An 18,459-nucleotide genomic window follows, 5' to 3' on the forward strand; every position below is an offset into this window, starting at 1 on the left:
TAATTTAAAGGAATATTAATATAAAAAAAACAAAGTGCGACCATTCCTGAATAGTATTAGAATGATCTTAAACTATATCAGAACTAGTATAAGACAACAGAGTAAATAAACTGACTTTGTGATGAAAATGATGGCCTACTATAAAAAAAATTAAAATGTTTTTTATTAATTGTTATTGTGTTATCCAAATCAGCAGCCTTTTCCTTGAGGTGGTCCTAACACATACGTTATTTTAAATGTTATATAAGTATTCGGGTTACAAAAAAAACTCGTACGGAGGCCAGGTAAACAATGTGGATTTTAATCAGATGTTCTCAGGATCTAAAAGCACGTCGGCTTTGGTACAGGCAGATTAAATGATCGTATCTATTATTTGGGCAAACAATAAGCAGCTTTTTTTTATGAAGATCTTGATGAAACCTGATGACAATGTCCTGCTTTCAATACACGGACACGTTACAGGTTTGCACAGCTTTACACCTGCGTTGCACCAATGAAATTTCCCCATGTGGGACAATAAAGGAATATCTTATCTTATCTGAATCTGGACATAGTGTGTATCACCGTGATCAAGTCATATTCTAAGCTAGTTATAATGTAAAATTGATCAATCGGATTTGAAATTGTAGCTGCACTTAATTAGAATCGTTTGCTCGATGGGAAATAAAATGTACAATCTCTCAATTGTTTTTTCAATTTGTACGGCGGAATTATCACAAAATTAAAAGTGCTTTTCATCGCACAAAAAACACAGGTTTATTGTGCACAGCTGCTGTAGAAAAGAAGACTAAATTTAAACACCTCCATTCGTCCCTATGAATCCTGTATAAAATAAGATGTGTGAGCGTCTTGGCAGTTTAATAATGGCAATTGCTCAGGTACGCGTTCCTATTTTTAGACCGAGTCGTGACTTTTCATCCCAAAATAGAGAAGAATGTTCCATATAAGCGCCGCAGCTGTAATCCAGCAGCTCTGTACGTATGCAGGATTTAGGAGCCGAGCCCGGCCTCGTCTCGCGTGGTACGAGCAGCGTCTGAGAAGTCGAGCGAGCTGGAATGACCTTAATTAAGAGTCCAGGAGAAACGGCCCGGAGTCTCATCTGTAAACTGTGGATCGCTGCACTGGACTATCGTGGGCACCAAAAAACAACAATTGAAAGGATCTTATTGGAAGTGCACTATGTCAGTGTTCTCCACCTGCTGGTCTCCATGGAGATTTTACTGCTTTGCCAAGAATGTCCCGCTGCAGGGCATTAAATTTAGTCCAATGGGGTTGATTTGATTGATCTAATTGTGTGTAAAAGAGATTATTTTTCCAGACCAGAGTTTGTTAATCATTATCTTCTTCTGAGAGGTCACGTGGTGTTGCCGTGACGAGTCGTGTCAATCAATCAATCAATTAAATAAATAATTTTACTTGTCCGAGTGGTGCAATTTAAAAGTGCAGTAGACAGACAGGCGCAGTCTATTGTGTAAATCAGTAGAAAAGATAAGTCATAGCAACATCACGTAACCAATGGAGACCAAACTCATAAAAACAAGGTTTATTTCCATGGAAACATGTAGGTGACCCACCAGGTCAAGTCACAGGTCAGATCTGTGGAGATGCGAGCTACTCAGATCATTTTCAGCAATAAACACACTTTTTAAATTCTTTGTACATTGAAGGCAACACGTGGAGCGTTCTGGGTAAAGCAACTACATCTGCATGAAGTTTGTCCATGTTCCAGTTTCCTCCATCAACCAAAATCATGCACTGAAGGCAAATCCTCCAGCTAGGTACTCCTGACCAAGGTCCCGGCCAAGGTCCCGGCCAGGGTCCCAACCAAAAACCTGACCAAGACCCCAGCTAAAATCCCAGCCAAGATCCAAACCAAGATTGCAGCCAAGATCCCAGCCAAGATCCCGACCACAACATCTGGAGCTAAGTGCCCACTGGCAGGTTGCCCCAGCAACCCAGAAAGATTTGTCAAATGTTATGGACACATTTCTTTTCAAAGACACTCTAAAAACAAAACAAAATCCATCTGAAATGCATCCGATGGCGCCACTTAACGTGAAAGAATATAAAAAATATTCTGTAACTAACATTATGCTATATATTTAGGAATGTCTTATCTTATCTTATATTATTTATTATATCTTATTCTATCCAATGCAGTGAAGACAGTTGAAAAGAACGTTACATAGGAGAGACTAAACAGCCTCTGCACAAGAGGCTCTATCAGCCCAGAAGAAATATAAGTTCAGGACCGCATGGCGCCGTGCATCTGCATCTTGAAGCCTCTAATCACGCGTTTGAAGACGGTGAGGTGAAGATTTTAAGCAGGGAGGAAAGATGGTTTGAAAGAGGAGTTAAGGAAGCTATTTTTGTTAAAAAAGAAAGACCTTCTTAAAAACAGAAATGGAGGGTAAGATTCAATCTGCCTGTAGTCTATGATGGAATCTTGAACCCCTGGAGAGGTCCAGGACATTCGGATGGTAATCAGGTCCTCAGGGAGAGTGAGCCAGGGTCACACAAAAACAAAAGGGGAGACTAATAGTCCATTAAAGGGCTGATAGTAAACAAGAGGGTACGTTTCTGTTGAAACAAACTATTTTTTCTACTTCAGGGGTAGCCTGATGGGCTGGACTTACCACAGAATAGAATAAATATCTGAGTTCATGTTTCATGTTTATATATTCCTAGTTGTATTTAAATGAATAGAATAGAAGGTTTTATCAGTAACAGGCTGTGTGCGCAGCTGTTAGACACACGCCAGTCCTAGGAAGGTCTATTAGTTTAGACACATTTCAGTCTTTTCTCAAATGTTCTTGAACAGGTGTGCCGCAAACTAAACTGAATCTTCACACCGTATATAGTTTTAATAGAGTAAATCCAGTCACCATTATCACAGATATGTTTTCTAGAACAATCAGAACTAACTTTGTAGTTTTTCCTCGCTGAGAAGGAGGGTCTAAGGACAGGTCATGGACAGTTCTACATTAACTAAATTCCTCTGAACGTTGGTTAAACAGCTTCTCTATTTTTGACCGTTTCATAGTTTGATTTTCTATCTTTCTGCTAGTAAAATCAACAGTTTTGTGCAGCCCTGCATTGTGATTTTGGGCCTTACAAAATAAAGGACATCAAATAGGCTGAAGAAAGCTTATGTCTGCAAGAAGTTCATATAATCTGACCGTATGATTGACCAACACCACTTTCCGCAGGCTCGCAACACCAGAGAATCTACTGCTTCTGTTGCTGACATGACATGGAGTTTGTCAGCAGCACAACACTTAACTCTGCACTTTCACAAACACGCCTGTGCCAAGTCATGCCGCCGCGATTTCTAAGAACGACTGCCAGCTCTGGGAAAAACACACCAAAAAAGCACACGTTTTTTTGTGCGGGCGCTTTATTACCACAGTGCAGCTTTTGGAAGATAGGAGGACGCCATTGTTGCCCAACATCTGCTCTGACATTCACAGCTCCCAGCTTGGTTTGGAGAAGAACTCTAAATGGGACACACTGATGACACACAGATGGGTTGTAGCGAAGACTGGGAGAATTATCCGTTTCAATTACGCGAGCATTTTCAGATGAGGTCGTGATTACCCGGCTTCTGGACAGGATTCAGCTCTCAGAGGACAAAACAGAAAAAGAAACAAAGGGTTTCATTTGTGCTGGTCCCGTGCAAGGAAAAGAAAAGGACCTGCTGGACCGAATAAGTCAAGGATTACCACCACCACCAAATCAGAAAATGTTTAACTCAAAATGTAATTAGAAGTTTATTAGGAGTTCATGGGCAAACAACCACTTACAAAGAAAAGCCTAGGAAACCCTGTATTTACATGTAAAAACACATTAAACTGATGATTCACGCCTTTTCTTGCTCTTAATGTTCAACAAAGCCTAATGTGTAATGGTTATTTCAAGCTTTTTATATTTTTTTAAGACTCATCTATATTAAATAGACGAATGTTAAAGACTGACATGTAGTTTTAGAGCTCAATTAGGTATGGACATGCAGGAATGTGAGGTGCACCGGTGTAAATGTGCACAGCTCTCACGGGGACGAGTACAAAGCCTTTTGGTATTCTGCTCGGGCCGATCGAGCTGCTCTGATGTCCCAGGACACGACGAGCGCAGGGGTGAGAGAGTGTGACTGGTGTAGGCAATGAGGAAGGAGAGAAAGGGGAGGAGGAAGGGAGGAAAGAGAGGAGACGGAGAGAGAGAGAGAGCAGACATAAGGGGGAAGGACAGAGAATGGGAGATAGTGGGAGAGGGAAAAGGTGATGGAGTGATAGAGAGAGAAAGAAGAGGAGAGGAGAGAGAGAGAAAGAGGGACGGAGAGCAGATGAGATGAACGGGTGGGAAGGAAAAGACGAAAGGAGAAAGCAAGAGAGAGGAACGAGGGCGCAAGAGAGAATAAAAAGCAAAAGGTGAGAGACAAAAGGGCAGACAGGAGAAAGAGAGAGAAAAGGAGCAAATTGCAGACAGAGAGGGACTTTGTAATAGAGTGACAGCAAGAGAGAAAAGGAGAGAAGAGAAGAGTGAGAGACAGAGGGCAACAGACAAGAGAGAGGGGTAGAAGGAACAGACAGAAGAGAGAGAGAGAGAAAGAGATGAGACAGAGGACAACAGACAAGAGAGAGTGGTAGGAGGAACAGACAGAAGAAAGAGAAAAGAGGATAAAAAGAGCGAACAGGAGGGTCGTCGTAATGAAGTGAGAGCGGTGGCAGGCAGGAGAGCGAGAGAGAGACGTGGTAATGAGCGAGAGAGAGAAATAAGAGGCAGAGGAGAGAAGAGAGGCGAAAGAGGAGGAGGAGAAGACATATCAGGTGTAGAGGCACGATAAGGATATGCAAAAACACGAGTGCACACAAAATCAGAAGCAGAAAGATCTATCTGAGGCTCTGGATGTTCTGCAGAGATGGAAGAGGCTGGAGCAGGATGTGCAGAGGAAAGAGAGGAACAGAAGAGAAATGCAGCTTCAACTACAAAAGGCTCACTTTTTCAAATGCGTGGGGATATGGGAGGTTCAGCATTATCCAAACCTCACGCTGAACACATAACACTTCTTCGACCTGAATGACCACGCCAGTCACATATGGCCATGAAAAAAATCTAAAATATTCTCCATCTAGAATATTCCAGTCGGTATATATTTACTTATGGTTAAAAATGTGAATAAAAATGCCATTGTACAAAAAGTAATCTGACCTTTTCACTTGAACGCAGCTCTATGCACAAAGACGGACACTAATCCCCGCCCACGCCTCCTATTGGTCATGCTCTGAGTGACAGGCGGATGCCACCAATCGAAGCGTGACTCTCAGACGCAGCGAGTGCCTTTAGTTACTCCTCAGTGGCAGATAAATCTAACGCCACTGCAAGAATAGTGATAAAATCTATGATAAAATGCTTTTTAGAAAATATAATAATACTAATACTAATGTGGCTGATTGGGACAGGAAAGGAATCCAGCATCAAAATAACACAATTAATTTTAAAACAGACTGCAATAACATAAGAAGAGAAAAACTACCACCAGTGCAAACAGAACGCTCACAGTTTGGGCGTCTTCTTCGCGCTCCTCAAAGTGAGACTCGGGGTCTTCACTCCAGAGAACATGTGACAAAAGCAATGAGCGTAGCCGCGGTTACGTTGGGCACCGGGACGGGACGCACACGATTGGGAGGAGCTTAGTCACGAGCTGCTGGGAGTATGAACATGCACCGTGGGCTCGAGGATAAAGACTCATGGATAAAGACGAGCAACAAGGGACGTTTGCAGTCAAAGCAGATTATGACACTGTTTTGTATCGTTTTATATTGAACATGCAGCGTTTACAGGATGGCGACAGCTCATTGGTTTGATGGTGCCAGAGATACGATCTACGGTTTACTAATGTATACAGCCCGGCACTAGATTTATAGAGTTAAATGAGCCAGTTCTAACAAGAAAATAACTCAAACTAAAATAATAGCTCTCTCAGACTGAAAGAGGACAAATGGAGGGAGGAAATGGGACAAATGGATTGCATACAAGAACTCCCTGGAGTTACACACTGTCATAAAGTCACATATTGAACCGATACAGCACTTCTGCGTTGGCTTCATGTGAGATCACAATTAAAAAAGTATTAAAAACTGAATAAAATAAGAGCTTTTAAAATCTCTCAATGGTGCAAATCCCCATAAATCACTGCCCGTTTCAGCATACATGTAACCTTCCCGCCTGCTCGTCTCCATAGAGATGTTATTGCTTTTGCCTGGAAAGTTACGCAGTATGGTATTAAACGCATTCATCTTACATATATTGAGTTACAGGCTCAAAAATGCCTATAAAAACACGGATTTCCTACTGGGATTAGATTTGCCCCGTGACTTGGCCTGATGGCATCTCCAACTTGTCTCCATGGAGATAAGATACATTTAATGCCATACTGTGGAACATCCCAGGCCAAGCAATAATATCTCCATGGAGACAAGCAGAAGACGAAAAAGTATTATGTAGACAAAACTAAAATTGCCAAAAATGTGAAGCACCGGAGCATCTGACAACAGCTTTTTCCCCATTTCTCAAACTCTATAATAAAGAATATCCAATGCACGTGAAGCACCCGCAGCCAATTCAGAAAGGGCCCTCCATCTATCCAAAGGAAAGCTCAATGTCTTCCTTGTAGCGTACAGTTTTTAAAATAGACTTTGCGCTGTATATCCAAAGAGTCTGCACACAAAGTCAAGAATTCAAAAATAATGACACAAAAGCAGTGCGCTAATGGCCAAAAGAACTCCACGGGACAGTGGGAGAGCAGCCGCTGTCACAGAGCAGAGGACAGAACATGGAGCCAATGCAAAAAGCCTCTGAACAACCCACTCTCTATCAAGAGGCCTATTAGTGACAAGAGGAGGATTTTCAGGCTATTAGATATCACACAGTGGTGGCAAAAAACACAGAGCATTGCCACAGGCGTGAGAATGTGGCAGAAGTGGAAAACATCTTATACACATATAGTTTCAAGTGCCGGGATGATAGAAGAATGGGTTGGATTAAGTTGCTAGATACACATTTAAGGGATCTATATATAAACTTATATAAGACCACAGGGTAGAATTAAAGTAAGTACAAAACATTTTGGTTGTAAAAAAAAATTGTATTTTGTGGCATCATAAAGTAAATTGTCTATAAAATAAGCATTTTTTTGTATAATCATTGAGTATCGAGCCCTTTTCTTACCATTGAAATAGAGTTTTACATGTTATTATTGTGGCAACACTACAAGGCAGCACGGTGGCAGAGTGGTTAGCACTCGCCTCACAGAGAGTCGTGGATGTGACTGCTGCAGAGCGAGCCAGAGCGGGCCAGAGAAGGCCAGAGCGGGCCAAAGCGGGCCATTCTGATGGTCCCCGAGCGCTGCTTTTGGGGAGGCGCCCCAGTGGCACTGAAGGGTGGGTCAAATGCAGACGACAAATTTCCATACGGCGCAATAATGGCTAATCTAATCTAATTTCCACAAGACAAGACATGAAAGACATGTCGAGATAAGATTTTGGGATGATTTACCGTACACTAAATAAATTGTGCAGTTCAGATCGCAATTTTGGCAAAACATTTTTATTTGAATTCATATTTTTTGCTGCTTCTCAAAAGATGTAACCTAAACCCAAAGAACTCTTGTGGTCGTGACAGGACAAGCCTCTAACTTAAACCTCAATTAGGGAGAAGAGGAAATGTACATAATGTGGCTGAGCGGATTAAAACAGCAGGTTTACATGTGTTTACAGCCTGAAAGTCCCCAAATCCCGAGCCGTAATGGACAAGAGTGATCAGAGCGCCTCTTTCTCTTCTGTCAATCGTCCCCTCAAGGTTACTGCCTCCTGCCTCACTGCTCACTCATGGAGCTGCATACTGAGTGGAGCGGCTGGTCCCGAGCCAGGGCCCCACTCACAGTCAGTGACACTGGGCTGATGTCCGGAGTGTGCCAGCCTCTTCAGCCCAAAGCGTGTAATCCAGTTTGCCATCAGGTCCACGGATTCACATCGTCACGATCGATTGTTTGTTTACACTCTCCAGGAGCTAAAAATAATCAATAAAAGCGGGAGACAATATTGTAATTGTTGTTTTGGAGATGAGCAAAGTTAGAGATCAAGTATATTATCTATAGCAGGGGTGTCAAACATCCGGCCTGCCAAACGTTTTAATCCGGCCCGCCGAACATTTTGAATTGAACATTTTTATTTTTTTTCATTCATAGAACCGTAGTTACATCCGTAACCGTTAAAACTACACGTCCCACAATGCCGCTGGTGGCCGCCCCTCCCCCGCGCGGCTTTTCACTGCCAAGTATACTGCCGAGGGATACGTGCTGAGAGAAGTAAGACACGCGTTTGCGCACTTTCCAGCACTTACGCAGCTCAGAGCAGAGGTCTGAGCAAGGACAGAGACGTGTGGCTTTAGGAAACACGTGGAAGAAAGAAAGAAGACGATTTTGTGGATGTTAGAGTTGTGCTAAAAGTGGAGCTAACAACAAGAAAACTAACTTCTGTGATGATGCTCTATGAGGAAAACATCCAAACCTCAACAAACCTGGACAGATCAGGAGTCACAGGTAAAAACACAGGTGTAATAAAGTATGAACATGACTGTGTCCACACCAATGTGACTGTGAACACGAACACAAACACAATGACCTCATTTGCGTCATTACATGAATAATTTAGTCACTAAGATCAGCTTAAACTGTGAAAATATTGAGCTCATATTGAGTTACAATACAATTGAGAAACACTGTGATATGAACATTTCACATCAGAAATCACGTCAAAAGTCCATGTTCCTATTCCTGCTGCTGCGTGAATATGGACTCAGTCTTTCACCTGCTGCACATTTGTGGAACAGTCTCCACAACTATTACTAGGCTGTAAAAAAGCTATTTATTTCTACTATTTTTGTATTGTTTTATGTTTTACGTTATGTTTGGCCCGCGACCCAGCATGAGCGTTGAAATTCGGCCCGCGGCCCAAAATGAGTTTGACACCCCTGATCTATAGGAACGACAAAATATCAGATTTTAGTGTTTTTGTGTGAGAATACGTGACAATCTAAACTATTATTTACAATGAATGACACCATGACCAACCACAACAGCAAAATCCCAATTTGTCTTTCATTTTATGTTGTCTAAAAGATAATCAGTTTAAGTTTGTGACCAGCTTTAGGAAGAAAAAAAATCTGAACAATACATTTTATTTAATACGACATAAAAAGCCAGATAAAGAAAAGCATTGAAATACGTACATTTGCCTCTCACGATAATTATCTACCATTATAATTAACCAAATAATCTCGACAGCCATAATTAGCTCTTATAAAAATACAACAAATAAAACAAAGAGCTGATAAAAAAAAAAACAGAAACCTGCACTTTTATTTTCCAAACAAGTAAAAGGTGATATTTCTGCTCATTTTTTGTCTTCATTTTTTGTACTTTTGTAGGTTTTCGCACATTTCTTATGACTTGCCATAATCATATCATGTGAATATTACCATCAGGATAATGCAAAACGATATAAAGACAATATTTATTGTGGATTTTGTCCACCTCTAGTCCAAACCTTGTAATCCAGTGCTATGAAGTCTACACGTCTGCGTCATCAAGAGGGTATGTTGGCAGCGTGGGGGCGCTGTAAGAAAGTTTTCCTCAGAGAAAGCGAGGCGCAGAAGATTGGACTGTAAAAAAAAAGGTTAAAAGCAGAGAGGGTGCGGAGAGAAGTGGTGATCAAAGCGGATTTAGTGGAAGACAGATTAAGCGTGAATTATGGGAAATGCACTGAAGGAAGCAAAATAGCAGAGATGAGAGGGAGCGGCCAAAGTGATGATAAAAAGTGCCTATGCCAAAAATGTATTTTCCCAAAGTGCTGATAAGGCAGAAGACGTGAGAAGAGATAAAGCAAAGACAAGCTGTGCTGCAGACACTGGAAAACAGCAGTGAATCTAGGGCTGGGGTTCACAAGGGCCCTCGCCATTCAACACACAGCTACAGATATCACCATTTAACAACACCAGATCATGGATATTGCTCATGATATGCTACAATAATATCACAATTTTGCGATACATGAGATAATGGATATATTATATTGAATAATGGATATTCTTTCAACAAGCAACACAATTCTAGTGCTGTCACACAAAAATTCGGGACTCATGGCGATACATCGGCCCACGATATATCGACACTGTATCACCAGATTTAGTATCACAAATATATCGATCGATATAGCGGTGTTGGTGAACAGAGTCAAACTGAAGAACGCACGGTCAAACAGCTCCAGCGAGGTACTCCTGACCACAACCTGACCTCAGGATCTGACCACGGGTTGCTGCAGGTTTGGGCATCACAGGGTCCGTCACCGTTCAGTACTCGGCTCACAATAAAGAACCCATAACACGATGATCAAATCCTCCAGCTTAAGTAATCCTGACCAAGCCTGGGCTCAGCATCTGCAGCGGCTCCTGACACTTTGACCCAGCTGCACTTGAAGAATGGGTCAAATGCAGACTGAATTTACCTCAAAAGGACTTAACTGTGGTTATCAATATATCAATGTGCACAATAACCTCAAATACGTTTTTCAAAGTAGGGCTGTGACCTAGGATCGACCCGTCAGTGATTATTTCTATCAATTCAACAACCAAATAAAAGGTGAGTGAAGGTTTTAAAATAGAGAATATTTAAGAGAGTGTATTATTGATTAAAATCAGAGACCGTTTAATTTGTTTTCACATTTAGATGTAATAATGCCACTGTCTTTGTTATGAAAGATAAATAATAGTACTTTCTTTATGTTCCCATGTCTTCTACAAGTTCTGATTAAACTCAACATAATTTTAAAACTGTTCAGGAAATGAAACATCTTATTCTGTTCAGCACTTTTTCTTTCAGTTTCGATACTTGCTCAAATCTATTTTCAGTTAGTATCTCATTTGATACTTTTGACAACTCCAAACCAGATAACTATACTAAACACAATCATCAAAATACGACTATGATTATTCTTGTAGTAAACTAGTCGCGATTAGTCAAATCAGCCTAAATATTGTTTTTAAGAATACAGTTATCATAATAAGTGGCTACAAAGTAAATTCATAAATAATATCCAAATAATATTGTGACAGACAGAATTTAGTTCAGCAAAACATTAAAAAAAAAAGAAAATCCACACTTTCCCAGTCCCAGCGACACTGAAGGAAAGGGTCAAACGCAGATGACAAATCCCCCACAAGAACAATAAATAACGCCAACACGAGACCCTTGAACACGCGCGTCCTGTCGAGTATTGCCCCCGTTATTCTCCACATTTATTCACATTTTGGCGTCTCTGCAGAGAACAACCGCGGGTTTTGCGCCTTTGCCGGTCGGCTAAACCTGATCTGCCCGTCGAGTCGCATCGGCGTGGCTTGGAGCGGCGTCGGTGATGGATGGTGCATGAATTACCCATGAGCGCCCGGGACAGGGATCCAAACACAGGAGGCCTCCGGAGAACACGGTAAGCAGCCTGCGCACGTCGAGTGGAGCATCGCTTACAATTACAGCGTGTTACATAACACAAGGTCAAAGCCGTGTTTCCTCAGCCATTTGTTTAAAAACACACACTTTGTTTAATCTTATCCAAACAAAACCGCACGGCGACACGTTTACAAGGAAAACTAAAACGATAATACTGAAGCCGGAAACGTTTTTTTGCTTTGCCTAGAACGTTCTCCAGTATGGCTTTAAACTTTTCGATCTACTTTGAGACAAAAGGCTGACACCACTAGGCCAAGGTACAGGTCAGATCTGCGGCGAGGCGACCCAGGTCACAGTAGGGATGTCAAGATTATTCAGTTAATTGATAATTGTGGTTATTCAGGTCACAATATAATCATGAGAACCATAAAAATAATAATCGGGACAATTTTAGAAGCAAAATAACATATATTTTGTTCAATATATAGCACAAAAATAGACCTAAATGTAAAGAAACTTTTTTTGTCTAGTTGTTCTTTTTATCACAATTAGCTTTATTTTGTCTTTCAGAAAGTTCAATTTCGTAAAGTCACAAACTTGAGGAACAGTAACATGCCAGACCACGGGAATGAAAGAAAAGTCACTGTTGTTTGGTCACAGTCGCAATAATCACAAATAACTGTTAAATCGTGATGTTTCTCCTCACACACAATAATCGTAACACTAACATTTTATATCATGACATTTCAATTTTTTTTGCTATTAAAATCACCTGCAAGTGAATACATACAATGCAGCTCAGTTTAATGACATACTGTGGAACTTTCCAGGCAAAGCAACATCGCTATAGACGGATCAGAAAGGTTACAGAATGCTCCTTTGAATGACAAACTTGTATCTATAGCTAGAAATCCACCAACAACAACAAACAACTCACAAAAAAGTGTTCTTTCGTTACAAATAAACTTAAAAAATATGAATATTGAGTCCAAAAATATTTTACTTTTTTGCATATTGAATATTTGTAGACCTGACTTGCTTATGGTGACAGTGATTTGATTCTGTTGAAAGTTCACATTTGAAATCGACCCATGAGAAGTAACAAAAAGACAAGAATCTAATAAAACTAATTCAAGAATCCCATATATTTCAGAACAGCACATATTCAAATTTTTTGAGAGATTTTGTGCAGAGTAAAACAGGAAATTTGGTTCTTTATAGAAGAAATTATGGAACTTTTAACGGACCAAACACCAGGACTAAACTGGGCTCAAACGTGAACCCAAACTTTGGTATTCGGTTAATCAATAATCGTAATAATTCAGGTCACAAGATAATCAAAAGAACCAAAAACATAACAATCGTGACAATTTTAGAAGCAAAATTACATATTTTTTGTGCAATATACATCCCAAACATATTTTTTTGTCATATTTAACTTTATTTTGTCTTTTAGAAGGTTACATTTCACAAACCTGAGGAATAGCAACATAGACTACGAGAATGAAAGAAAACAAAAGATTCCTCTGTGGTTTGCTCTCAATAATCGTGAACAATCGCTAAATCGTGATGTTTTTCCGCGCAATAATCATAACAGTAAAGATCGTATACCGTGACGTCCTTCAAAAAGACGTCTGGGCCGGCGCCAAAAGCGATCACATTAGACTCGGCTTGCCCTTGACGCGACAGGAAGGCGGTGCCTAGAAGCCGTCGTGGGGGCAACGTTAACAAATCCCAGCTAAGTGTGGAGCAAAGTGCTGAGCTCAGCACCGGCTCCATCGCCATCGCGCACATGCACTGCTCTGGTCTGCGCGTCGGGGGCCGAGGGCTCCGAATGTCGATGCGTTTTGACACATGCCGTTGATTATAGCCGTCTGAGCTCCGCAGAGAGAGGCGCATGCTAATTGCTGAGTGAGTGAATGTGAGGCAACAGAAATGCAAGGCACGTGAGATCAATATGCTTTTAGTTAGGCACGTGCGCAGGACTGGAATAAACCGCCCGAGAGTTCGGAACACAGCCCAAATCCAAAACACTAGAGTTTAAATTCCACTAGATTAAAATTGAATTATAAGCAAAAGCCTTGAGCCACAATAAGGCTACGTTCGCACACAGCATCTTATTTGGGAATAAAGTGGGAGAACAAGTGTACATCAGGACTAAACGGGGCTCAGACCAAGACCAAGCTACGACAAGCGTTAGTGCGTCATGAGAAAGACGTGGCCTGATATACACAGAGCTTCCACAGACTTCCATTGGGATCACAATAATTAATACATCCACTTATTGTGCAATATCTCATGGTGTTAAATATTGATGGTATGTCGGGCTGCACAGTTTGAAAATTATATCTAATTGTGATTTTTTGTTCCAACCATTTATTTGTTAGTAAAAGGATTCTGTTCAAAGTTCACATTTTAAACACATTGACAAAAAGCCTGACAATGAATGGACAAACTAATAAAAGTGTTTGTACAAATACATTGTACATATACGGTCGATGAGTTTCCTCCGCCGGGTGGCTGGGTGCTCCCTTAGATAGGGTGAGGAGCTCAGTCACACGGGAGGAGCTCGGAGTAGAGCTGCTGGTCCTCCAGCTGAGGTGGCTCGGGCATCTGTTCCGAATGCCTCCTGGGCGCCTCCCCAGTCGGGAAGAGGCCCCAGGACACACTGGAGGGACTATGTCTCTGGCCTGGGGATCCCCCCAGTTTTGGGTGGCCCGGGCCCGGATAAACGGAAGAAGATGGATGAATGTTTGTACAGATCTAAACTACAGGATTAGCCGTTTTTATACAGAATAATAAGGATATTTTGTTGTTTGTGGAGGAAATGATGGTGTCACGACATTAATTGTGGAGCTTTAATCTAATGCACATCATTGCACTAGTGGGTCAGTTATTGCTTAGCATGCTCAGATCTGTGCTATGGAGTGTCTAACTAGAATAAGAAACTATCAAAATATTAGGATATTATATTGTGAAACTAAATCTGATGATACTGTATCTGACATATTCTGTGCTCGTGATCAGAAGAGTATTTCATATAAAGATTGTGCAAGTTTGGTTGAGGTTTCACAAAGAAATGCGTAACATCATCGTAAGTCATGTTTCATTCTGCCATTTACTTGTTGCAGCTAATTAGATTCTCCTGCTTTAAGGTTATTGTATCCGTATCATGACAGTTGCACTTCAAAATGTATCATTATCGAGACAGGTTTTGTAGCAGGTCCACAAATGAGAGGAGAAACTACAGAAGCAGAAGCTCACATCATGACCTCTGCATCTGGCCCTGAGGAGAAGAGGAGCCGACCAGAGGGGCCGACACCAGACTCACCTCTAACTTATTCATGATACAAGTAACACCTGTTCTAGCAGACGGGTCTTCAAGTTACTCTGCCAATCCTGATCATGCTCTTGTGTTCAGACTGGAGGTGCTTTAGATGATGGAGAAACCAGGTCCAAACCAGGACCAAACCAGGACCAAACCAGGACCAAACCAAATCTGCACCAGGGCTAAACCAGGACCAAATCAGGTCCGCGTCAGGTCTAAACCAGGTCTAAACCAGGTCTAAACCCAGGTCTAAACTGCATTCACAAGTCCACGTTCCCCGGCATTACGCCGTGTCTCGTGCGCGCGCGCACAGACACAGACACAGACACAGACACAGACACAGACACAGACACAGACACAGACACAGACACAGACACAGACACAGACACAGACACCTGGTTTCACGGTCTTCAGTCGCAGTGGTTCTCTGAAGTGCCGCACCACCGCCAGCGTGTCCCGGTTGGTCAGCCCGCTCACCGGAGTCCCGTTCACCTCCAGCAGCACATCCCCGGGGCCGGGGTACCTTCCGGCGTGACACATTATCGCCTCCGCGGCTACGTGTCCGACGTACGGGAACTGACCCAGCTCCGCGCCTCCTCGCACCTCCACCGCGGCCATCAGCTCCTCCGAGCCTCCCCACGACACGGTGCACTCCTGGATCTTAGCCGACCAGTGCTTCTTCTTCTTCAGCGTCTTGGACATGGTTGAGCCGCGCGTAAAAGTAGCAGTCCTCCTCCCGTGTGTCCTCCCGTGTGTCTCACCGTCCGGTCATAACTCTAAACTAAATTAACTAAACCTGCGGAAATCCCGGATCACTATATCTCTCCCAGTCGTCTCTTCAGCGCATCTCCAGCGAGCGCTCGGGACGCGGACCCGTGCGTCAGTGCCGCATTGGAACGCTACAAAAACGCCTCCTCCGGTTGTTGAGCGTGTCTCCGGTTCAAAGTGCTGCGCGTAAACAAGCGGCGGGAGCGGGAGCGGGAGCGGCGTAAAAGCGAACGCTCCCGGTGAAAGAGCGCCAAACCCCCGCGGTGAAACTTTTCCGCGATCAGCTGTGGACGAGTCGAGCTACAGCGGGAGACGATGACAGCTCGCGGCGCGGACCCGGGGCAACTTCAGGCACCTGTCCTCCTCCTCCTCCTCCTCTTCTTTCCTCCTCCTCTTTTTCTTCTTTCCTCCTCCTTTTCCGCGGTGACATCAGCAGTCAGCGCTTGGAAACGGGGAAACAAACCCGCTGCTGCGCGTGTCGGAGCCGTTTACGCAACACTTTCGGAGCCCCTCTTGTTACGCAGACTGCAGCGTTCGCGTCTCCACGGGGGGGCGGGGGAGGGACGCGCTACGGGGACGTTCTACTCCGAATTACGCAGCAGCACGCTAGAGCCCGTGATCCGATTAGGCTCCGCTTCATAACTTTTTTTTCTTTTTTTTTTTCTCCCAATCTTTTTCCGCGTTGCTCCCTCGATTGCGATTCCCGACGTCCAATCAGAGGTCCGAGGATGCTCCCTAGGGGCGTTCCCGGAAAGCCAATAGTCAGTGGCGGTGGGCGGGACATGCGCGCAGCTCTGGGAACCGGTGTCAGGACGCGAAAGTCACGTGGGAAGAAGTTACCTGGACGAGTTTAAAGCGTCCCACTCTGTCCCACTTGATGGTTTTTTTTGTACTTTGACAAGCCACGGCGACCTTTGACCTCAAACTATGTCATGATGATAATAACACGTCATGATTCTGTTTTGTTGAAGACGCTGCGGGTCATTGCTTGCCCAATCCTGCCCTCTTGTGGTGGCATTGTGGGAACTGCACGAAATAGTCTGCGTCTGTGTCTGTGTCTAAGTAATATTATGTGTCACACTGGGGGGCAAACTTGGTAAAAAATTGATAATAACTGCAGAAACACTATATGATTTTCAGTTTTTACCAATTGTAGTGCACACTTATACCATTTGTTTTGCCTCAATTAAATAGTGGGACATTTCACAAATAAGAAGACCAGGGGACAGGGGCTTACATGGTTGAATAGGACAATCAAAAGAGGCACTTGAAGTTGTTGGTTGTATATGAAAAGTAGATAACATTGTTAGGTTTTGCGTGAATGTGCCAATGTAGGAAAAGGTTTCAATTTAGCTGATTTGCAACTTTTAAATAACTTCATATGGACAACATCTTTTTAAGCCTTTCTTATTTCACAGTCCCAACAAATGTTCTAAAATAAAACACTGCACACACAAAACACTCTGTATTATTGCTTAACCCATACAGTTCACCGCCCCCTGACCACACGTTCCGGCTGCCCAAATCCAGAGTAAGCTGGTTTAAACTCTTCCTGGGAATACGAGCACTTTTTCTGACTCCTGTTTGGACAACTAACTTCAAAGTTTTTCTCACAACATTCTTGCTCTCTTCTTTCATCTTTTAGTATAAAATGAGAAATGAAGTTTGTTTGAATTGATTATTTTCTCCATTCACCCTTTCCAGTCATACCAAATACTACTAGTGTACATTTTGGAACACGATCAGCTGTGACTAAGAATGGGACAAATAATACCCAGAAAGTGAAAAGAGACATGAGATTGGGTCCACGAGAACGAGATTCAAAGGCAAGATTTTAACATTGTTTATAATAAATAGTGCAGTGACCTCACAATTTCTGACTTTATTTTGGTTTACGTTTTTCCGTCATTGTAGAACTGCTTTTTATAACTACATGGTTTCATCAATTGTTAGACACTTTAGTTTAGGGACTACAATGAATCAAAATAAGTGGTATAATTGGTATACTAGTCAATGATTATTCTGTTATTAGTCATTCATTAATTAAACACGTATCGCTAGATTAGAGTGTAGGAATATGTACAAAAGCCTCTATTGTTGATCCTAATGAACACGACTCGAGAGCGATAATGGGAAGGAAATCGTTAATGGCTGATCACTTGAAAACAAATAGTATTCAAAGAGTAACTAAGACTTTTACCATTAGCTAGGCATTCATTTGTAGTCTCTAAATTAAAGGTGTGTTAATGATTGACAGGCAGGTCAGTGTCCTCACAGCCCAGAGCGAGAGCGAGCCGGCTCATTCTGAACCACACATGCCACTGAGCACATCTACTGAGCACCGTTTCATTCACCATGTCGTCACACTGGGAGAAGAGGCTTTTCAGGGTCCAGGTATGGGCAGAAATGTTTTATTCATCGCTACTGCAATAATGACGATATAAGCACTGGATTTGTGATTTGAACAGTGTTGACTTACAAGTTGTAGTTGCTAGAACAAACTAGAATCTAGGGCAAAACAATGTGCTTTTTGATTTTAATCAGGCAAATACTTTGTCTAATATATTTTGAACTGCAATTTGCTTGCACCACTCAAAGCTAATTTAGTTAACGGAAACTAAAACAAGCCAAAGCAGATTATTGAATAAATAAATAAACTAGTGACAATTTTACATACACACATTGTTTTCTTTCTCAGCTTGAACTAATATGAATAGTAAATATATGTCCAGAAAACCTAAAATATGAATAATGTATAAATAACATATATAAACATTTATTTTTTGAAGAAATGTTATGTATTTATATAGTATTGATACTTTTCAGTACCTCTGTCCGTATCGATATATTGATATTTGGTATTGAT

The 18,459-nt window shown here is 42.1% G+C and overlaps 1 protein-coding gene across 1 annotated transcript in view; it reads right to left on the reverse strand.

The window, feature by feature from the left end:
- The window catches only part of magi3a (membrane associated guanylate kinase, WW and PDZ domain containing 3a), a 243,449-nt gene extending 227,873 nt beyond the window's left edge, over nt 1-15,576 (reverse strand). The window contains exon 1 of the mRNA XM_072449267.1: nt 15,221-15,576. Within this exon, the coding sequence (XP_072305368.1) occupies nt 15,221-15,527 (307 nt within the window). The 5' untranslated portion in view covers nt 15,528-15,576. The remainder of the gene's footprint in view (nt 1-15,220) is intronic.
- Nucleotides 15,577-18,459: the final 2,883 nt, after the last annotated feature.

The sequence above is a fragment of the Eucyclogobius newberryi genome, unplaced genomic scaffold (assembly GCF_026437365.1).
Source record: "Eucyclogobius newberryi isolate DKJ021-1_F unplaced genomic scaffold, fEucNew1.0.hap1 SCAF_17, whole genome shotgun sequence".
Lineage (NCBI taxonomy): Eukaryota > Metazoa > Chordata > Actinopteri > Gobiiformes > Gobiidae > Eucyclogobius > Eucyclogobius newberryi.